Source organism: Oncorhynchus gorbuscha, linkage group LG17 (assembly GCF_021184085.1).
Source record: "Oncorhynchus gorbuscha isolate QuinsamMale2020 ecotype Even-year linkage group LG17, OgorEven_v1.0, whole genome shotgun sequence".
Lineage (NCBI taxonomy): Eukaryota > Metazoa > Chordata > Actinopteri > Salmoniformes > Salmonidae > Oncorhynchus > Oncorhynchus gorbuscha.
In genome coordinates this window covers 2,842,508-2,863,728 of record NC_060189.1, presented here as the reverse complement: position 1 = coordinate 2,863,728, position 21,221 = coordinate 2,842,508, and the positions used below count along the sequence as shown (strand labels likewise).

General features: G+C 45.1%; 1 protein-coding gene across 4 annotated transcripts; it reads left to right on the top strand.

Annotated features, from left to right (window-relative positions):
- The first annotated feature begins 1,477 nt into the window (after positions 1-1,477).
- Positions 1,478-19,936, top strand: LOC124002192 (calcineurin B homologous protein 1-like). Of its 4 annotated transcripts, XR_006832944.1 has the most exons (8): positions 1,482-1,917; positions 3,313-3,385; positions 8,707-8,787; positions 13,025-13,152; positions 14,609-14,670; positions 17,145-17,267; positions 19,666-19,836; positions 19,871-19,931. XR_006832944.1 is itself a non-coding variant. In XM_046309535.1 (7 exons), exons 1-7 carry the CDS (start codon positions 1,851-1,853, stop codon positions 19,717-19,719), a joined length of 588 nt encoding a protein of 195 aa, XP_046165491.1. In that variant the 5' UTR covers positions 1,482-1,850; the 3' UTR covers positions 19,720-19,936. The 4 variants fall into 4 exon arrangements, 3 of the variants coding, with proteins under 3 accessions (XP_046165493.1, XP_046165492.1, XP_046165491.1); XM_046309535.1 differs by having other exon boundaries at positions 19,666-19,936; XM_046309537.1 differs by lacking the exons at positions 17,145-17,267; positions 19,666-19,836; positions 19,871-19,931 and adding an exon at positions 15,918-17,136 and having other exon boundaries at positions 1,478-1,917.
- Positions 19,937-21,221: the final 1,285 nt, after the last annotated feature.

Sequence of the window (21,221 nt, the reverse complement as noted above, 5' to 3'; positions counted from 1 at the left end):
GCGCACCACCGCTAACTAACTAGCTATTTCACATCGGTTACATTAGCATCAGAGCCAAGGCAGCAGTGGGATGCTGGGTGATTTGCTGCTGGCCCAAGTCACACCTTTCAATGCATAGCCTGTACAATAACTACAGTGTCTTCACAAAGTGTTCATGGTGTGTTACCATTATTATGAGCCATCCGTCCTCCCCTCAGGAGCCTCCATTGATATATGTGGTTATGTTTTTTTAAAAATTCTGTTTCGAACCTGCCCAGCAGGTAACGGAATGTACATTAAATCGTGCAATTAAGCAATAAGGCCAGAGAGGGTATATGGTAACTCCGCGTTGCGTCGTCCACAGCTGTCAGCCAATCAGCATTCAGGGCTCGAACCACCCAGTTTATAATCGCCAATATACCATAGAAGAAGTGGTGCTGATGAGCCCTTCCCAACAATCTAGTTTATGCTGGCAAACACAGGTAGCCTAGTGTTTAGAGTGTTGGAATTGGACCTGAAAGGTTGCGAGATCGAATCCACCTCGCTTGACAAGGTAAAATGGGAACAAGGCAGTTAACCCACTAGGCCATCATTGTAAATAAGATTTTTTTATGAACTGACTTGTTTAGTTAAATAAAGGTTAAATAGCAGCATGGCGCTAGTTAAAACTTGTAAAATCAAGTTATGTTTATTTTGATATTGGTCATCTGGATACCATCGTAACATGCCAATTAGGTAACGTAACGACAACCCGTTACGAATGACCAGTACAACGGTGTCGTGTCGAGGTGCTCTGCGAAAGGCTCTTCTACAATATTGTGTCTGTCCGTTAACAAGTTCCGCCACCTACTGTACTGGAGTGTGTAGTTAAATCACGGGTTGTCACTAGTTCCCACAGCCACAAAGTCATAATAATTGCCTAAACCCCGCCTATATTCCTACAAATGATCTTCTTACATTCAGATTTGAACCCTAAACCATGAGTTTAACCACACTGCTAATCTTATGCGTAACTCTAACCTTAAATGAAGACCAACCCAATCGCAGCGTTGAAGTGCTCATCGTCTCTTTCTATTTTATTTTTTAATTCAAAATACAGATCAACAATTTATGTTCTTACATTACAGCAAAACAGAACGCAGGTATTAATGAGAAAATACTGGAACAAACAAACGAAACATAGATTTTTTTAATTAAACAATTCTAGTTCAATTGTAATCACAGAAAAAAAAATGTTATTATAATTTATGTTAGGAAAATGAATCATTTAATTTCCATTTGACTCACTCTGCGTGACTACGTCATGAATTCGGCGCATCAGGCGTGACCCCTCCCCCCTGACCTCTCACAGTGAATCATTTAATTTCCATTCGACCTACTCTGCGTGACTACGTCATGAATTCGGCGCATCAGGCGTGACCCCTCCCCCCTGACCTCTCACAGTGAATCATTTAATTTCCATTCGACTCACTCTGCGTGACTACGTCATGAATTCGGCGCATCAGGCGTGACCCCTCCCTGACCTCTCCACAGTGCTGAACAGAGCAAACTGACAGCTCTCCGGTCAGCTGTTTCAACTCGGAATAATCTTTTTTTTTTTTTAAACGATTACAAGGAAATTATTAACGGTATAAAATTGGATTCAACGTAGACTATCGAAACGTTGCGAAATTTGCTAGCTTGCTTCGTGTATAATCCAGTTTTTTTTTCTCTCTCTGTCTCTCTCTTCCGCTACTTAGCACGAATCAGCAAACGTTAGCTAACAAATCTCTTCTGAAACCTGCGTCAAACAACTTGTTAGCGTAACTAGGGATTTTTTAAAAATTGTATTATTATTTTTTCGCTTTTGTTGTGAAGGAAGGACTTTTACAATGGGATCCAGAGCATCGACATTACTGAGAGAAGAGGAGATTGAAGAAATCAAAAAGGAGACCGGCTGTGAGTTGAGTTCTCCACTTTTACCAAAGCGGGTGTGGGGCCAACTAGCCGATACTGACAAGCTTTCACTATCTTGTAATATCATAGCACGTTGTTATTTCACATAACTAGCTAAGCTATTTATACAAAAGTATGTTGGTACCCTTTTCAAAATAGTGGATTAGGCTATTTCAGCCACACCCGTTTCTGACAGGTGTATTAAATCGAGCACGCAGCCATGCAATCTCCATAGACACACATTGGCAGTAGAATGGCCTTACTGAAGAGCTCCCGTCATAGGGTGACACCTTCTCATCATGTCAGTTTGTCAAATTTCTTCCCTGCTAGAGCTGTTATTGTGAAGTGGAAACGTCAAGGAGCAACACCGAAGTGGTAGGTAACACAATCTCACAGAACTGGACTGCCGAGTGCTGAAGCATGTAGGTCGCAACTTCAGCACAATAACTGTTTGTCGGGAGCTTCATGAAATGGGTTTCCATGGTCGAGCAGCCGCACACAAGCCTCAGATCACCATGTGTAATGCCAAGCGTCAGCTGGAGTGGTGTAAAGCTCGCCGCCATTGGTCTCTGGAGCAGTGGAATCGTGTTCTCTGGAGTGATGAATCACACTTCAACATCTGGCACTCCGACGGACTAATCTGGGTTTGCCCCAATTCATAGTACTAACTACAAAGTTTGGTGGATGAGGAATAATGGTCTGGGGCTGGTTTTCATGGTTCAGACTAGGCCCCTTAGTTCCAGTGAAGGGAAATCGTAACGCTACAGTGTACAATGACACTGTAGACGGTTCTGTGCAGCCAATATTTTGGCAACAGTTTGAGGAAAGCCCTTTCCTGTTTCGGTGCCCGTCCTGTCCTCACTAATGCCCGTGGTTGAATGGAAGCAAGTCCCCCGCAGCAATTTTCCAACATCTAGTGGAAAGCCTTCCCAGAAGAGTGGAGGCTGTTATAGCAGCAATGTTCCAACATCTAGTGGAAAGCCTTCCCAGAAGAGTGGAGGCTGTTATTACAGCAACGGGGGGGACCAACTCCATATTAATACCCATGGTTTTGGAATGAGATGTTCAACGATCAGGTGTCCACATACTTTTGATCATGTAGTGTCATGTATACTGGTGTTGTGGTATTTTTATGCCTGGTGACGGTGAGTTTTGGGTTTTTCTGCTGATCTGTGACTTGAGCAGAGCCATTATTGTTACCAGAGGAAAGCTCTACTAAATCATTACACGTGCTAGTCCAGTGGATCACAACAATGAAACAAACTACTGACAAAGTATGGACAAGCTACCAATCTCCTTTACGTCATCGTAGTCCTGTGTAGAAGTGTTGTTCGTACATTAAGACCCGAGGCCTTTAAAAGACAATCCCTGTCACTAACACGGTGTGTTTCTTTGCAGTTTCACACAGCCAGATCACCCGGCTCTACAGTCGCTTCACCAGCTTGGACAAAGGAGAGAACGGCACCCTCAGGTACAGACAGCAGCCCCATCATGCAATGCCACTGGGACACACACACAACAACAAGCTTGATGAAACACTCGGGGTGCGTTCGTAAATTCACTTTGGCTACTCCGATTTTCAGAGCACTCTCGCCTGAGTGTGCCAGAGGGCAGAATAACTGATGAATGTACGAACACTCAACACCCGTTGAATATGGCCGGTGTCAGTAAACGTTGGCAAAAAAAGCAGAATTAAATTGTTGCCAGCAGCAGAGTTACAGTAACCAACGCTCTGGATAACATGAAAACTGCCTAACCAGCTCTGCTAGGGAGAGTAAAATGGTCAGAGTGAGATGTTCTGTCATTTGTGTCTGGAAGTAGCTGACAAGCTAGCCAACGTTAGCTTGGGTGCTTGACTGCCGTTGTGAGGTCAGAACGATCGGATCAACCCTAATCCTTGACCAGAGCGTCCAGTGTGTGCACTCTGAACGCTCGGGAGAGCGAAAAGCTCAATTTACCAACGCCCAGAGCGTACTCTGAACGCTCTCTTGCACTGCAGATTGAATTTACGAACACACCCTCAGACTTCCAGCCAAACACTGAAGTCATAGCCATGACACGATAGGCCTACACAGAAAGGAGGACAAGGTGAATCTGTGATGTCCTTTGACTCTCTGTGGGAGGGAAGGGGGGGGAGATCCATAGTTGCAATATTATTTTTGGACGATATTAAATCGATATTTGACTCATATCATTAAAAAAAATATATAAATATATAATTTTGCAACTGTAGGTAGTGTTAGCCAAAACTCAGCTATTTTTAATCCTATAGCTTGTTCTCAGTCATTTTAAATAAGGGGGCCTTTTTTCAGCACTTATTCCCTTATTTTCGTTTTCTTACGCTCTTGTCTCTCTACAACAGATATAGTGAGGAATATGTTTGGAATCAAATAACTGTATAGAATCACACACTTCATATAGAATCACACTTCATATAGAATCACACTTCATATAGAATCACACTATTCGTATAGAATCACACTTCATATAGAATCACACTATTCGTATAGAATCACACTTCGTATAGAATCACACTCTTCGTATAGAATCACACTCTTCGTATAGAATCACACTCTTCGTATAGAATCACACTCTTCGTATAGAATCACACTCTTCGTATAGAATCACACTCTTCGTATAGAATCACACTCTTCGTATAGAATCTCACTCTTCGTGGAGAATCTCACTCTTCGTGGAGAATCTCACTCTTCGTGGAGAATCTCACTCTTCGTGGAGAATCTCACTCTTCGTGGAGAATCTCACTCTTCGTGGAGAATCTCACTCTTCGTGGAGAATCTCACTCTTCGTGGAGAATCTCACTCTTCGTGGAGAATCTCACTTCATGGAGAATCTCACTCGTGGAGAATCTCACTCTTCGTGGAGAATCTCACTCTTCGTGGAGAATCTTCGTGGAGAATCTCACTCTTCGTGGAGAATCTCACTCTTCGTGGAGAATCTCACTCTTCGTGGAGAATCTCACTCTTCGTGGAGAATCTCACTACATGGAGAATCGAATCACTATACATGGAGAATCGAATCACTATTCATGTAGAATCACACTACATGGAGAATCGAATCACTCTACATGGAGAATCGAATCACTATTAATGTAGAATCACACTACATGGAGAATCGAATCACTATACATGGAGAATCACTATACATGTGTAGTTCACTTCGAAACAGCACCTAGGTATGGTGATAATATCCTACGGTGAAGTTCCTGGGAATTCCCAGCCCTAGGAGGCATTGTAAATTGATTTACAATTCATTTAAATTAGAGCTATTGGTGTTTGTCCAATGGAAAATAGTTGATTTATGCCGATAGCTGTTGTTCTTTACGTTCTATTGGTTATGGAATGTAGTCGACCACCAACGAGGAGAGTATTGAGGATGTGAGACAGCTGTAAGACATTTACTTGACTGTGTTCATGATTGCCCTTCGTCCCCATATTACTTCTCTGTGACCATCAGAGCCAACTTGGCAATGTTGTGTAGGAACACAGTATGCCTCCATGCCAGTTAATATCGCTTAGAGGCACGTGACCATTTCCCTTACTTCAAAGTGGCCGTGTAAGTACAGAATGTTCTGAGCTGATATGATTTTGAAGTTTGTTGCCTCGACCTGGGGCGGCAGGGTAGCCTCGTGGTTATAGAGTTGGACTAGTAACCAAAAGGTTGCAAGTTCAAATCCCCGAGCTGTCAAGCTACAAATCTGTCGTTCTGCCCCTGAACAGGCAGTTAACCCACTGTTCCTAGGCCGTCATTGAAAATAAGAATTTGTTCTTAACTGACTTAAATAAAGGTAAAATAAAAAACCTCTGGTCTGTGAACACACAGCATCACTCTTGGCTCGGGCGTTGCATGCAGTACCCTACTACCCATACTAGTGGTGTGCGTGTGTGTCACTGGGTATAAGCTGTGTCTAGAAGAACCAGATTGTTTTGACCGGAGTCTGACAACTCGAACTTCGATATGAACTGCAGCATTTGCGTGCCACGGACCTCACTATGTAGTTCTTTATTTCCACATCTAGTGCCGGCAAGTAAACACGACATTGCTAACAGACGTGGAGGACGGTGTGATTGACCTCTGAGATCTCAATAGCTCACTGACCTTCAGAGGGAAAACAATCGGTCATTTTTAAATCCCATCACAGTTCAACTCCAGCTTTGTTCTCTCTCCGAGTGGCCTAGGCTCCATAGTTTTCACCCACTGTGCGGAAAGAAACCTCCGGGTTTCCAGCCACACTTTGACCCCATTTATCCAGTCTGTCTATGAAATGATGTTACTCCTGACTATTAAGCCGAGTGGGGGTCATTAACCAGATATAATACTGAAATGTAACTGCACCACTTTGTCTGTTTACACACAACAAGTGTGTGTTTTCTGTGTCCTCTCAATGAAGCGTCCGGTCTGTATTTGGGTATACAGTGGAGCTAGCATGCAGTCTGTATTGGGGTATACAGTGGAGCTAGCTTGCAGTCTGTATTGTCAGTGGAGCTAGCTCAGTCTGTATTGGGGTATACAGTGGAGCTAGCATGCAGTCTGTATTGGGGTATACAGTGGAGCTAGCATGCAGTCTGTATTTGGGTATACAGTGGAGCTAGCATGCAGTCTGTATTGGGGTATACAGTGGAGCTAGCATGCAGTCTGTATTGGGGTATACAGTGGAGCTAGCATGCAGTCTGTATTGGGGTATACAGTGGAGCTAGAATGCAGTTTGTTTTGGGGTATACAGTAGGGCTAGCATCCAGTTCTGCCCATATATTTTCTATAGGATTGAGGTCAGGGCTTTGTGAGCTAGCATCCAGTCTGTACTTTGTTGTCCTTAAGCCATTTTGCCACAACTTTGGTATACAGTCTGTTTGCAGTCTGTCATTGTCCATCTGGAGTCATTTGAGACCAAGTTTAACTTCATGCAGTCTGTATTGAGGTTGCTTCAATATATACATACTAGCATTTTCTTCCTCATGATGCTAGCATGCAGTCTGTTTTGTTTAGTGGGGCAGCATCCCAGTCTGTATTGGCAGCAAAGTGGGGCACATGCAGTCTGTACAACATGATGCAGTCTTATTGGGGTTGGGATGGTGCAGTCTTCAGGGGCAAGCCTTCCCTTTTTCCTCCAAACATAACAATGGTCATTAGTGGAGCTAGCAAACAGTCCTATTTTTGTTTCATCAGACCAGAGGACATTTCTCCAAAAAGTGGAGCTAGCATGCAGTCTTTGTCACCAGTGGAGCTAGCATGCAGTCTGCAAACAGTGCGCTAGCTGCAGTCTGTTTTTATGGTGGTTTTGGAGCAGTGGGGCTTCTTCAGTCTTGCTGAGCTAGCATGCAGTCTGTATTTTCAGGTTATGTTGATATAGGACTAGCATGCAGTCTTTACTGTGGATATAGATACTTTTGTACCTGTTTCCTCCAGCATCTTATTGGGGTATAAGTGGGGCCATGCAGTTGCTGTTGTTCTGGGATTGATTTGCAGTCTTTTCACACCAAAGCTAGCATTCATCTCTATTGGGGAGACCGCTCCTTCCTGAGAGGTATACAGTGGAGCTAGCATGCAGTCTGTTTGGTCCCATGGTGTTTATACAGTGGAGCTAGCATGCAGTCTATTGTTTGTAGATGAATGTGGTATACCTTCAGGCATTTGGAAAATGCTAGCATGCAGTCTGATGAACAGTGGGGCAGACAGTCTGTGGGGTATACAAGCTAAAAAAAGTCTGATTGGGGTCTTGGCATGAGTTTATTTTAATTTCCACATGATGTCAAACAAAGAGCAGTCACTGGGTTTGAATGCAGTTTGTTTTGGGGTAAAGTGGGGCTAGCATCCATCCTATAAGGTAGGGCACCTCCAATTGACCTTAAGCCATTTTGCATCTTTGATATCATTTCAACCCAAGACATTACTTCTGAGTGATCTGATGTTGATATCATTTCAACAAGACTTTTTACATGAGTGATCTTTGTTGATATCATTTCAACAAGACATTACACGGTTGGGAGTGATCTTCAGTGATATCTTTTTTCAAACAATACATTACACAGAGTGATTTTCTGTTTCATGATATCATTTCAACAAGACATTACCCACAGTGATCTGCTTTTTTGATATCATTTCAACAAGACATTCCCAGAGCGGCCTTGATCTGTTGATGATATCATTTCTGTGGATATAGATAACCTGTTTCCTCCAGCATCTTCTCAAGGTCCTTTGCTGTTGTTCTGGGATATCATTTCAACAAGACATTACACAGAGTGATCTACGGCTGTGATATCATTTCAACAAGACTATTGTTTGTAGATGATCTGTGTGATATCATTTGGAAAACAAGACACCAGACTTCAGAGTCTGATCTGTGTGATTTCTTTTATTTCATTTCAAACAAAAGACATGAAATACACAGAGTGATCTATGTGATATCATTTCAACAAGACATTACCCAGAGTGATGTGTGATATCATTTCAACAAGATTTTACCCAGAGTGATGTCAGTATCTCTCCACTCATCTGCTGGTCTTTGATCCATGGTGTGTGATTGGAAGTGGGGTCAAACTCATAGGCTGCGTTTAAACAGGCAGCCCAATTCTGATATCTTTCACTAATTGATCTTTTGACCAATCCGATCAGCACTGAAAAAGATCAGATGTGATTGGTCAAAAGCCCTATTAGTTGGGGTGGAGGGGATATCAGAATTGGGCTTGCCTGTGTAAACGCAGCCTTGGAAAATAATCCATAGTTCCCTTTTGTTGTCATTGAGTAAATTCTAACTCTCCTCTCCTGTTTCTGAAGTCGGGAAGATTTCCAACGGATCCCAGAGTTGGCCATCAATCCTCTGGGAGACAGAATCATCAATGCCTTCTTTCCCGAGGGGTGAGTAGTATGTGTCCTTCCCTGATTTCTTTAAAGATGCACATAGCTTTGACTCGAGTCACTCACCACACAAACAAACCCATTTAGTAATGTACGATAAACATACAGTAAACATTCCTTTGTTTGAGTCTACCTTAACATTGTATTTATATTGTAATGCATATTGTAAGTTTTTAAGTGTGTATGACCGGTTGTGCTGGTCTTTGAAATTCACATGAAAGTTGTGTTTTTTTCGACAACATGCCTTGGATAGACCTATATCATTACAATCCCAAAACGTGCAGCCTAAGATAGACCTATATCATTACAATCCCAAAACGTACAGTGCGTAGACGACTTAATTTTAGCTTATAACAATGTCATGACCGCAGTCAAATTCCATGTGACCATTTGAGTCACAGTAAAACGGCCCTCTGATGCTGCTGATGGTCATTAGTAGCCTACCAAGCTTGCTAACGACCAGTCGCTATTGGCCTGGTACTCAGAGCTCTATTGTCCCTCCATCAGGTCCTAATGACCTGGTACTCAGGGTTCAATTGTCCTTCCATCAGGTTCTAATGACCTGGTACTCAGGGCTCTAATGTCCTTCCATCAGGTCCTAATGACCTGGTACTCAGGGCTCTATTGTCCCTCCATCAGGTCCTAATGACCTGGTACTCAGGGCTCTAATGTCCTTCCATCAGGTCCTAATGACCTGGTACTCAGGGCTCTATTGTCCCTCCATCAGGTCCTAATGACCTGGTACTCAGGGCTCTATTGTCCTTCCATCAGGTCCTAATGACCTGGTACTCAGGGCTCTATTGTCCTTCCATCAGGTCCTAATGACCTGGTACTCAGGGCTCTATTGTCCCTCCATCAGGTCCTAATGACCTGGTACTCGGGGCTCTATTCCCTGTTCAAAGGTACTTATGCATCTTTTGTCTTGTCGATTTAAACTCTATATGGCACACATACACAATCCATGTCTCAATTATCTCAAGGCTTAAACAATATTATTTAATTTATTATTGAAGTGGATTTAACATGTGCCATCAATAAGGGATCATAGCGTTCACCTGGTCAGTGTATATCCTATCATAACTAGTGTTTCATAATCAACTGTAAGTTAACCCTATAGGAGGACCAGTTTCAGTTTGCACACTCTCCTCGGAAATCTATTTTCATTCAGCCAGGTTCATTTGTATTGTTCATATAATAAAATGATGTCACGGTAAGTCCAAGCAGATAGCGTCTGCTAAGTGAAGTAGCGTCTGCTAAGTGAAGTAGCGTCTGCTAAGTGAAGTAGCGTCTGCTAAGTGAAGTAGCGTCTGCTAAGTGAAGTAGCGTCTGCTAAGTGAAGTAGCGTCTGCTAAGTGAAGTAGCGTCTGCTAAGTGAAGTAGCGTCTGCTAAGTGAAGTAGCGTCTGCTAAGTGAAGTAGCGTCTGCTAAGTGAAGTAGCGTCTGCTAAGTGAAGTAGCGTCTGCTAAGTGAAGTAGCGTCTGCTAAGTGAAGTAGCGTCTGCTAAGTGAAGTAGCGTCTGCTAAGTGAAGTAGCGTCTGCTAAGTGAAGTAGCGTCTGCTAAGTGAAGTAGCGTCTGTCGTCTGCTAAGTGAAGTAGCGTCTGCTAAGTGAAGTAGCGTCTGCTAAGTGAAGTAGCGTCTGCTAAGTGAAGTAGCGTCTGCTAAGTGAAGTAGCGTCTGCTAAGTGAAGTAGCGTCTGCTAAGTGAAGTAGCGTCTGCTAAGTGAAGTAGCGTCTGCTGTAGCGTCTAAGTGAAGTAGCGTCTGCTAAGTGAAGTAGCGTCTGCTAAGTGAAGTAGCGTCTGCTAAGTGAAGTAGCGTCTGCTAAGTGAAGTAGCGTCTGCTAAGTGAAGTAGCGTCTGCTAAGTGAAGTAGCGTCTGCTAAGTGAAGTAGCGTCTGCTAAGTGAAGTAGCGTCTGCTAAGTGAAGTAGCGTCTGCTAAGTGAAGTAGCGTCTGCTAAGTGAAGTAGCGTCTGCTAAGTGAAGTAGCGTCGTCTGCTAAGTGAAGTAGCGTCTGAAGTGAAGTAGCGTCTGCTAAGTGAAGTAGCGTCTGCTAAGCGTCTGCTAAGTGAAGTAGCGTCTGCTAAGCGTCTGCTAAGTGAAGTAGCGTCTGCTAAGTGAAGTAGCGTCTGCTAAGTGAAGTAGCGTCTGCTAAGTGAAGTAGCGTCTGCTAAGTGAAGTAGCGTCTGCTAAGTGAAGTAGCGTCTGCTAAGTGAAGTAGCGTCTGCTAAGTGAAGTAGCGTCTGCTAAGTGAAGTAGCGTCTGCTAAGTGAAGTAGCGTCTGCTAAGTGAAGTAGCGTCTGCTAGTAGTCTGAAGTGAAGTAGCGTCTGCTAAGTGAAGTAGCGTCTGCTAAGTGAAGTAGCGTCTGCTAAGTGAAGTAGCGTCTGCTAAGTGAAGTAGCGTCTGCTAAGTGAAGTAGCGTCTGCTAAGTGAAGTAGCGTCTGCTAAGTGAAGTAGCGTCTGCTAAGTGAAGTAGCGTCTGCTAAGTGAAGTAGAAGTAGCGTCTGCTAAGTGAAGTAGCGTCTGCTAAGTGAAGTAGCGTCTGCTAAGTGAAGTAGCGTCTGCTAAGTGAAGTAGCGTCTGCTAAGTGAAGTAGCGTCTGCTAAGTGAAGTAGCGTCTGCTAAGTGAAGTAGCGTCTGCTAAGTGAAGTAGCGTCTGCTAAGTGAAGTAGCGTCTGCTAAGTGAAGTAGCGTCTGCTAAGTGAAGTAGCGTCTGCTAAGTGAAGTAGCGTCTGCTAAGCGTCTGCTAAGTGAAGTAGCGTCTGCTAAGTGAAGTAGCGTCTGCTAAGTGAAGTAGCGTCTGCTAAGTGAAGTAGCGTCTGCTGAAGTAGCGTCTGCTAAGTAGCGTCTGCTAAGCGTCTGCTGAAGTAGCGTCTGCTAAGTGAAGTAGCGTCTGCTAAGTGAAGTAGCGTCTGCTAAGTGAAGTAGCGTCTGCTAAGTGAAGTAGTCTGCTAAGTGAAGTAGCGTCTGCTAAGTGAAGTAGCGTCTGCTAAGTCTGAAGTAGCGTCTGCTAAGTGAAGTAGCGTCTGCTAAGCGTCTGCTAAGCGTCTGCTAAGCGTCTGCTAAGCGTCTGCTAAGCGTCTGCTAAGTTAAGTAGCGTCTGCTAAGTGAAGTAGCGTCTGCTAAGTGAAGTAGCGTCTGCTAAGCGTCTGCTAAGTGAAGTAGCGTCTGCTAAGCGTCTGCTAAGTGAAGTAGCGTCTGCTAAGTGAAGTAGCGTCTGCTAAGTGAAGTAGCGTCTGCTAAGTGAAGTAGCGTCTGCTAAGTGAAGTAGCGTCTGCTAAGCGTCTGCTAAGTGAAGTAGCGTCTGCTAAGTGAAGTAGCGTCTGCTAAGCGAAGTAGCGTCTGCTAAGCGTCTGCTAAGCGAAGTAGCGTCTGCTAAGCGAAGTAGCGTCTGCTAGCGTCTGCTGAAGTAGCGTCTGCTAAGTGAAGTAGCGTCTGCTAAGCGAAGTAGCGTCTGCTAAGCGAAGTAGCGTCTGCTAAGTGAAGTAGCGTCTGCTAAGCGTCTGCTAAGCGTCTGCTAAGCGTCTGCTAAGCGTCTGCTAAGCGTCTGCTAAGCGTCTGCTAAGCGTCTGCTAAGCGAAGTAGCGTCTGCTAAGCGTCTGCTAAGCGTCTGCTAAGTAGCGTCTGCTAAGCGAAGTAGCGTCTGCTAAGCGAAGTAGCGTCTGCTAAGCGAAGTAGCGTCTGCTAAGCGAAGTAGCGTCTGCTAAGCGAAGTAGCGTCTGCTAAGCGAAGTAGCGTCTGCTAAGCGAAGTAGCGTCTGCTAAGTGAAGTAGGCTACCCCGCCTCCCCTACACTCTAACCGCTAGGCTACCCCCGCCGCCCCTATCTATTATTATCTATTAAATAGCTGTATTATACTTCAAATGTAGATGTTCCAAAGGTCTGCATCAGTGGCTTGTAGGCTGTGTGTGGAAGCCTGGAGATGCTAAATGTTTGTTAACTTTAAATTACCGTGAGCCCGGCAGTTATGTGCATGACAGTTACCGGCTGGGGGGGGGGGGGACATGACCGCCACAGCCCTAGTCATGTGGGCCACAATGAATAGCCTGATATTAGGTCGCGTTGGTCTAAGGTGTTCTGACCTCCCAAGTCATGACCAATCATGTGAATGACCTGTTTTGCTGTGTGTCTCTATTCAGCAAATTATACAGCTTAAAAATAGAAATATCCTATGTCTCTATGAAGGCTCTTCTGGTCGGGTTGATGTCATTGTTGTTGTCCCGGCTGTGTGTTTTCTCAGGGAGGACCAGGTGAACTTCAGGGGCTTCATGAGAACCCTGGCTCACTTCCGTCCTATAGAAGACAACGAGAAGAACAAGGATCCCACTGCCTCTGAACCTCTCAACAGCAGGACCAATAAGCTGCTCTGTAAGTCTAATCAGTGGGTGAGGTCCTAGCCCGAGTCCCAGCTCTGTTTGTGCTGTCTTGACAATAAATGATGAGTGACAAGGAGTCAAGACGGCACAAACAGAACTGCGACCCAGGCCAGATCAGTTGACAATTTCCTATAGAGTACTAAACTCAGCAAAAAATGAAATGTCCTCTCACTGTCAACTGTGTTTTATTTTCAGTAAACTTAACATGTGTAAATATTTGTATGAACATAACAAGATTCAACAACTGAGACATAAACTGAACAAGTTCCACAGACATGTGACTAACAGAAATGGAATAATGTGTCCCTGAACAAAGGGGGGGTCAAAATCAAAAGTAACAGTCAGTATCTGGTGTGGCCACCAGCTGCATTAAGTACTGCAGTGCATCTCCTCCTCATGGACTGCACCAGATTTGCCAGTTCTTGCTGTGAGATGTTACCCCACTCTTCCACCAAGACACCTGCAAGTTCCCGGACATTTCTGGGGGGGATGGCCCAAGCCCTCACCCTCCGATCCAACAGGTCCCAGGCGTGCTCAATGGGATTGAGATCCGGGCTCTTCGCTGACCATGGCAGAACACTGACATTGCTGTCTTGCAGGAAATCACGCACAGAATGAGCAGTATGGCTGAGGGCATTGTCAGGATGAGCCTGCAGGAAGGGTACCACATGAGGGAGGAGGATGTCTTCCCTGTAACGCACAGCGTTTAGATTGCCTGCAATGACAACAAGCACAGTTCATAAACAGTGTTTATAGTACAGTGGTTCATGGGAAACAGTGTTTAAACCCTTTACAATGAAGATCTGTGAAGTTATTTGGATTTCTACGAATTACCTTTGAAAGACAGGGTCCTGAAAAAGGGACATTTTTTGCTGATTTTATACCAACAGGCCGTTTGTTGGTTAACTGTACTATAGAATACTATATACCAACAGGCTGTTGGTTAACTGTACTATAGAATACTATATACCAACAGGCTGTTGGTTAACTGTACTATAGAATACTATATATGTTGGTTAACTGTACTATAGAATACTATATATGTTGGTTAACTGTACTATAGAATACTATATATGTTGGTTAACTGTACTATAGAATACTATATACCAACAGGCTGTTGGTTAACTGTACTATAGAATACTATATATGTTGGTTAACTGTACTATAGAATACTATATACCAACAGGTTGTTGGTTAACTGTACTATAGAATACTATATATGTTGGTTAACTGTACTATAGAATACTATATACCAACAGGCTGTTTGTTGGTTAACTGTACTGTAGAATACTATATACCAACAGACTGTTGGTTAACTGTACTATAGAATACTATATATCAATTGACTCTTCTTTCCCAATCTGATGGATATAAATGTGTTTTGAAAAACGATTATTTGACCTCAAAACCCCTCTCCTCCTGTCTCTCGTCCCCCCCCCCCCTTCCAGTTGCTTTCCAGCTGTACGACCTGGACAGAGATGATAAGATCTCCCGTGACGAGCTGCTACAGGTCAGGATGGGGTCATGGTTCAAATCACACACTCTTGTGGTTCCCCCACTTGAAATCTTTGTTGTTTTTTTTAGGGGGGGGGGCTTAATCTCTTGATACCAGACCTCAACAACATATTCTCATTCAACAATCAGGGCTTGAATGTTGTGGAGTAGTTTGATGTTAAGAGTTTTCATCAAGGGGGACCAGGTATCTCTTCCCCCTGATGAAGGAAATGACCCTAGAGCTGAATAACAAGATCTTAGGCAGAGAGAGAATTGTTCTTCGGTTTGTTCCTCCGTGTCATGATGTAATTTGAGCCTATTAAAGTTAATACCAAGATGGACAAGGAGGAAAATATTTATTTGTCAGGAGCCCTGCTGCTCAGCATATACTTACGGGAATTTCAAAGTGTTTTTGGCATTGAGAAGGAGAGGGAATTTGCCCTGGACAGTAAACAATTGTGTAAATTTCCAACCCTAACTAAATGTTGTTTTCATCATTGTCCCCATTCTAGCTCCCTCTCCTCTTGTCTCTCTCCCCCCCCTCCCTCTCCTCCTCTCCCCCCTCCCTTACCTCCTGTCTCTCCCCCCTCCTCCTCTCCCCCTCCCTTACCTCCTGTCTCTCCTCCTATCCCCCCTCTAACTAAATGTTGTTTTCGTCATACTCCATTGTCCCCATTCTAGCTCCTGTTTATTCCATGTCATTGGCTGTGCAGTGCCCTATGCCACCTGGGGTGTTTTTACTCTGAACCAAACAGAAGAAACCAGGACGGGACCTACCTGAATTTGTCCAATAAACTTTTGAACTAAATAAATACACCCCTCTGCTGTTCTCTGTGTGACTGGTCTGGGATTATGACCTACAATCACTGTAATCTCCGGGTTCAATGACTCAGTGAAAACCGATCTCTTGTTTTGCAAACAACATTGCTGCCTAACGTTGTTTGTGACGCCACAAACCTGCATTTTGTAGAGCTTATCGACACACGAACCTCAAGCCTGAATCAGTTTCTGCACTCTTCATGTTACCAGCACATTGAAGTGTGTGTGTATATATATATATATATATATATATAAAAATTCTCTCACTTATACTCATTATTTGTCATTTTATGTATAGTACATTTAGATGTCCTCTTGTACTTTACAACTCTGCTGTTAAGACTTGGAGAAAACTGTCAACTTTAGACCCTAGGGGACGTTGGTGTGAACGTGATTTATTCCAGGTTCTTAAAATGATGGTTGGTGTGAACATGTTTATTCCAGGTTCTTAGGATGATGGTTGGTGTGAACGTGATTTTATTCCAGGTTCTTAGAATGATGGTTGGTGTGAACGTGGTTTATTCCAGGTTCTTAGAATGATGGTTGGTGTGAACGTGGTTTATTCCAGGTTCTTAGAATGATGGTTGGTGTGAACGTGGTTTATTCCAGGTTCTTAGAATGATGGTTGGTGTGAACGTGGTTTATTCCAGGTTCTTAGGATGATGGTTGGTGTGAACGTGGTTTATTCCAGGTTCTTAGGATGATGGTTGGTGTGAACGTGGTTTATTACAGGTTCTTAGGATGATGGTTGGTGTGAATGTGGTTTATTCCAGGTTCTTAGGATGATGGTTGGTGTGAACGTGGTTTATTCCAGGTTCTTAGGATGATGGTTGGTGTGAACGTGGTTTATTCCAGGTTCTTAGGATGATGGTTGGTGTGAACGTGGTTTATTCCAGGTTCTTAGGATGATGGTTGGTGTGAACGTGGTTTATTCCAGGTTCTTAGGATGATGGTTGGTGTGAACGTGGTTTATTCCAGGTTCTTAGGATGATGGTTGGTGTGAACGTGGTTTATTCCAGGTTCTTAGGATGATGGTTGGTGTGAACGTGGTTTATTCCAGGTTCTTAGGATGATGGTTGGTGTGAACGTGGTTTATTCCAGGTTCTTAGGATGATGGTTGGTGTGAACGTGGTTTATTCCAGGTTCTTAGGATGATGGTTGGTGTGAACGTGGTTTATTCCAGGTTCTTAGGATGATGGTTGGTGTGAACGTGGTTTATTCCAGGTTCTTAGGATGATGGTTGGTGTGAACGTGGTTTATTCCAGGTTCTTAGGATGATGGTTGGTGTGAACGTGGTTTATTCCAGGTTCTTAGGATGATGGTTGGTGTGAACGTGGTTTATTCCAGGTTCTTAGGATGATGGTTGGTGTGAACGTGGTTTATTCCAGGTTCTTAGGATGATGGTTGGTGTGAACATGTTTATTCCAGGTTCTTAGGATGATGGTTGGTGTGAACATGTTTATTCCAGGTTCTTAGAATGATGGTTGGTGTGAACGTGGTTTATTCCAGGTTCTTAGAATGATGGTTGGTGTGAACGTGGTTTATTCCAGGTTCTTAGAATGATGGTTGGTGTGAACGTGGTTTATTCCAGGTTCTTAGGATGATGGTTGGTGTGAACATGTTTATTCCAGGTTCTTAGGATGATGGTTGGTGTGAACATGTTTATTCCAGGTTCTTAGGATGATGGTTGGTGTGAACATCTCTGACGAGCAGCTGGGCAGCATCGCTGATAGGACCATCCAGGAGGCCGACCAGAACGGAGACAACTCCATTTCCTTTAATGAGTTCATCAAGGTTGGAAATTTACAACATATTTATGTTTGGGCCGGGGGGCATTACCTAATACTAACCTAGAATGTACATTCTGTTGTCAGTTCTACAGTACTGACTTTGTAGCAGTGTGTGAGCCAAGTCCGTTGATATTTGTTCAGTTTGTGTGTTCAGTACCCTTGACTTTTTCCACAGCCTTATTCCTAAAATGGATTAAATTGTCCCCCCCCCCCCCCCCCCTCATCAATCTACACACAATACCCCATAATGACATCACAATACCCCATAATTACAAAGAAAAAACAAGTTGTTGTTTTTGGAGGGGTAAAAATGGAAATATATGACATTTCCATAAACACTCAGGCCATTTACCCAGAACTTTGTTGAAGCCCCTTTGGCAGCGATTACAGCCTCAGGTCTTCTTGGGTATGACGCTACAAGCTTGGCACACCTGTATTTGAGGAGTGTCTCCACATTCTTCTCTGCCGATCCTCTCAAGCTCTGTCAGGTTTGGATGGGGAGTGTCGCTGCATAGCTTTTTTCAGGTCTCTCAGGAAATGTTTGATCTGGTTTCAAGTCCGGGCTCTGGCTGGGCCACTCAAGGACATTCAGTGAATTGACCCGAAGCCACTACTGCATTTTGGCTGTGTGCTTAGGATTGTTGTCCTGTTGAAAGATGAACCTTCACCCCAGTCTGAGGTCCTGAGCACTCTGGAGCAGGTTTTCATCAAGGATCTCTCTGTACTTTGCTCTGTTCATCTTCCCCTCGATCCTGACTAGTCTCCCAGTCCCTGCTGCTGAAAAACATCCCCACAGCTTGACGCTGCCACCACCATGCTTCACCGTAGGGATGGTGCCAGGAATCCTCCAGACGTGACGCTTGGCATTCAGGCCAAAGAGTTCAATCTTGGTTTCATCAGACACAAGAATCTTGTTTCTGAGAGTCCTTTAGGTGCTTTTTGGCAAACTCCAAGCGGGCTGTTATGGAGGCCACTTTTCAGTAAAAGGCACGTCTGGCCAATCTACCATAAAGGCTTGATTGGTGGAGTGCTGCACAGATGGTTGTCCTTCTGGAAGGTTCTCCCATTTCCACAGAGGAACTCTGGAGCTCTGTTAGAGTGACCATCGGGTTCTTGGTCACCTCCCTGACCAAGCCTCTTCTCCCCTGATTGCTCAGTTTGGCCAGGCAGCCAGCTCTAGGAAGAGTCTTGGTGGTTCCAAACTTCTTTCATTTAAGAATTTTGGAGGCCACTGTGTTCTTGGGGATCTTCAATGCTGCAATAATGTTTTTGGTACCCTTCCCCAGATCTGTGCCTCGACACAATCCTGTCTCTGACCTCTACAGATAATTCCTTCAACCTCATGGCTTGGTTTTTGCTCTGACCTGTACAGTCAACTGTAATGCAATGTTGACGGTTATGTATAATGATTGCCAATGTGACGTTGACTGGCCAATGTGACGTTGACTGGCCAATGTGACGTTGACTGGCCAATGTGACGTTGACTGGCCAATGTGACGTTGACTGGCCAATGTGACGTTGACTGGCCAATGTGACGTTGACTGGCCAATGTGACGTTGACTGGCCAATGTGACGTTGACTGGCCAGTGTGACGTTGACTGGCCAGTGTGACGTTGACTGGCCAGTGTGACGTTGACTGGCCAGTGTGACGTTGACTGGCCAGTGTGACGTTGACTGGCCAGTGTGGCGTTGACTGGCCAGTGTGGCGTTGACTGGCCAGTGTGACGTTGACTGGCCAGTGTGACGTTGACTGGCCAGTGTGACGTTGACTGGCCAGTGTGACGTTGACTGGCCAGTGTGACGTTGACTGGCCAGTGTGACGTTGACTGGCCAGTGTGACGTTGACTGGCCAGTGTGACGTTGACTGGCCAGTGTGTGACGTTGACTGGCCAGTGTGTGACGTTGACTGGCCAGTGTGTGGCGTTGACTGGCCAGTGTGTGACGTTGACTGGCCAGTGTGTGGCGTTGACTGGCCAGTGTGTGGCGTTGACTGGCCAGTGTGTGGCGTTGACTGGCCAGTGTGTGGCGTTGACTGGCCAGTGACTGGTGACGTTGACTGGCCAGTGTGTGACGTTGACTGGCCAGTGTGTGACGTTGACTGGCCAGTGTGTGACGTTGACTGGCCAGTGTGTGACGTTGACTGGCCAGTGTGTGACGTTGACTGGCCAGTGTGTGACGTTGACTGGCCAGTGTGTGACGTTGACTGGCCAGTGTGTGACGTTGACTGGCCAGTGTGTCATTTCGATGGTAATAAATTAGAATCACCGTTACTTGCCAAGGACATTTACATATACCCAGAGTTTGACTTGGTGTAAGGCTGCTGCCAACAGTGGACAGGATCTAGAGCCAACTAATACCATGTTGTTGAGGATAGCGACTGAAGCTGTTCCTTTCCTCCTCAGGTTCTGGAGAAGGTAGATGTTGAACAGAAGATGAGCATCCGCTTCCTGCACTGAGACACTGATTGGTTGCACTTCCTGACAGGACGGTCTCTCTGATTGGCTGGATATTTTACTACCACCACCATGCCCGCTGGAACATGACCTAAGCTGTGTCTCCCTCTCTGTCTCCTCCTCCTCCATACAGTACTAGCCCCTCCCTCTCTGTCTCCTCCTCCTCCATACAGTACTAGCCCCTCCCTCTCTGTCTCCTCCTCCATACAGTACTAGCCCCTCCCTCTCTCTGTCTCCTCCTCCACCATACAGTACTAGCCCCTCCCTCTCTCTGTCTCCTCCTCCACCATACAGTACTAGCCCCTCCCTCTCTCTGTCTCCTCCTCCACCATACAGTACTAGCCCCTCCCTCTCTCTGTCTCCTCCTCCACCATACAGTTCTAGCCCCTCCCTCTCTGTCTCCTCCTCCACCATACAGTTCTAGCCCCTCCCTCTCTGTCTCCTCCTCCACCATACAGTACTATGCTATATCTCTGTCTCCTCCTCCACCATACAGTACTATGCTATATCTCTGTCTCCTCCTCCACCATACAGTACTATGCTATATCTCTGTCTCCTCCTCCACCATACAGTACTATGCTATATCTCTGTCTCCTCCTCCACCATACAGTACTATGCTATATCTCTGTCTCCTCCTCCACCATACAGTACTATGCTATATCTCTGTCTCCTCCTCCACCATACAGTACTATGCTATATCTCTGTCTCCTCCTCCACCATACAGTACTAGCCCCTCCCTTTCTCTGTCGTCTCCTCTTCCATACAGTACTAGCCCCTCCCTCTCTGTCTCCTCCTCCACCATACAGTACTATCCCCTCTCTTTGACCCCTCCTCCTCCATACAGTACTATGCTATATCTCTGTCTCCTCCTCCACCATACAGTACTATGCTATATCTCTGTCTCCTCCTCCACCATACAGTACTAGCCCCTCCCTCTCTCTGTCTCCTCCATACAGTACTATCCCCTCTCTTTGACCCCTCCTCCTCCATACAGTACTAGCCCCTCCCTCTCCATACAGTACTAGCCCCTCCCTCTCTCTGACCCCTCCTCCTCCATACAGTACTAGTCCCTCCCTCTCTCTGACCCCTCCTCCTCCATACAGTACTAGCCCCTCCCTCTCTCTGACCCCTCCTCCTCCATACAGTACTATGCTATATCTCTGTCTCCTCCTCCTCCATACAGTACTAGCCCCTCCCTCTCTCTGTCTCCTCCATACAGTACTATCCCCTCTCTTTGACCCCTCCTCCTCCATACAGTACTATGCTATATCTCTGTCTCCTCCTCCACCATACAGTACTATGCTATATCTCTGTCTCCTCCTCCACCATACAGTACTAGCCCCTCCCTCTCTCTGTCTCCTCCATACAGTACTATCCCCTCTCTTTGACCCCTCCTCCTCCATACAGTACTAGCCCCTCCCTCTCCATACAGTACTAGCCCCTCCCTCTCTCTGACCCCTCCTCCTCCATACAGTACTAGCCCCTCCCTCTCTCTGACCCCTCCT

Coding starts and splice junctions, on each gene's coding strand:
- LOC124002192 (XM_046309535.1), top strand. CDS start 1,851: ATGGGATCCAGAGCATCGACATTACTGAGAGAAGAGGAGATTGAAGAA. Junction 1,918..3,312: donor AATCAAAAAGGAGACCGGCT/GTGAGTTGAGTT, acceptor GTTTCTTTGCAG/TTTCACACAGCCAGATCACC. Junction 14,671..17,144: donor CCCGTGACGAGCTGCTACAG/GTCAGGATGGGG, acceptor TGTTTATTCCAG/GTTCTTAGGATGATGGTTGG.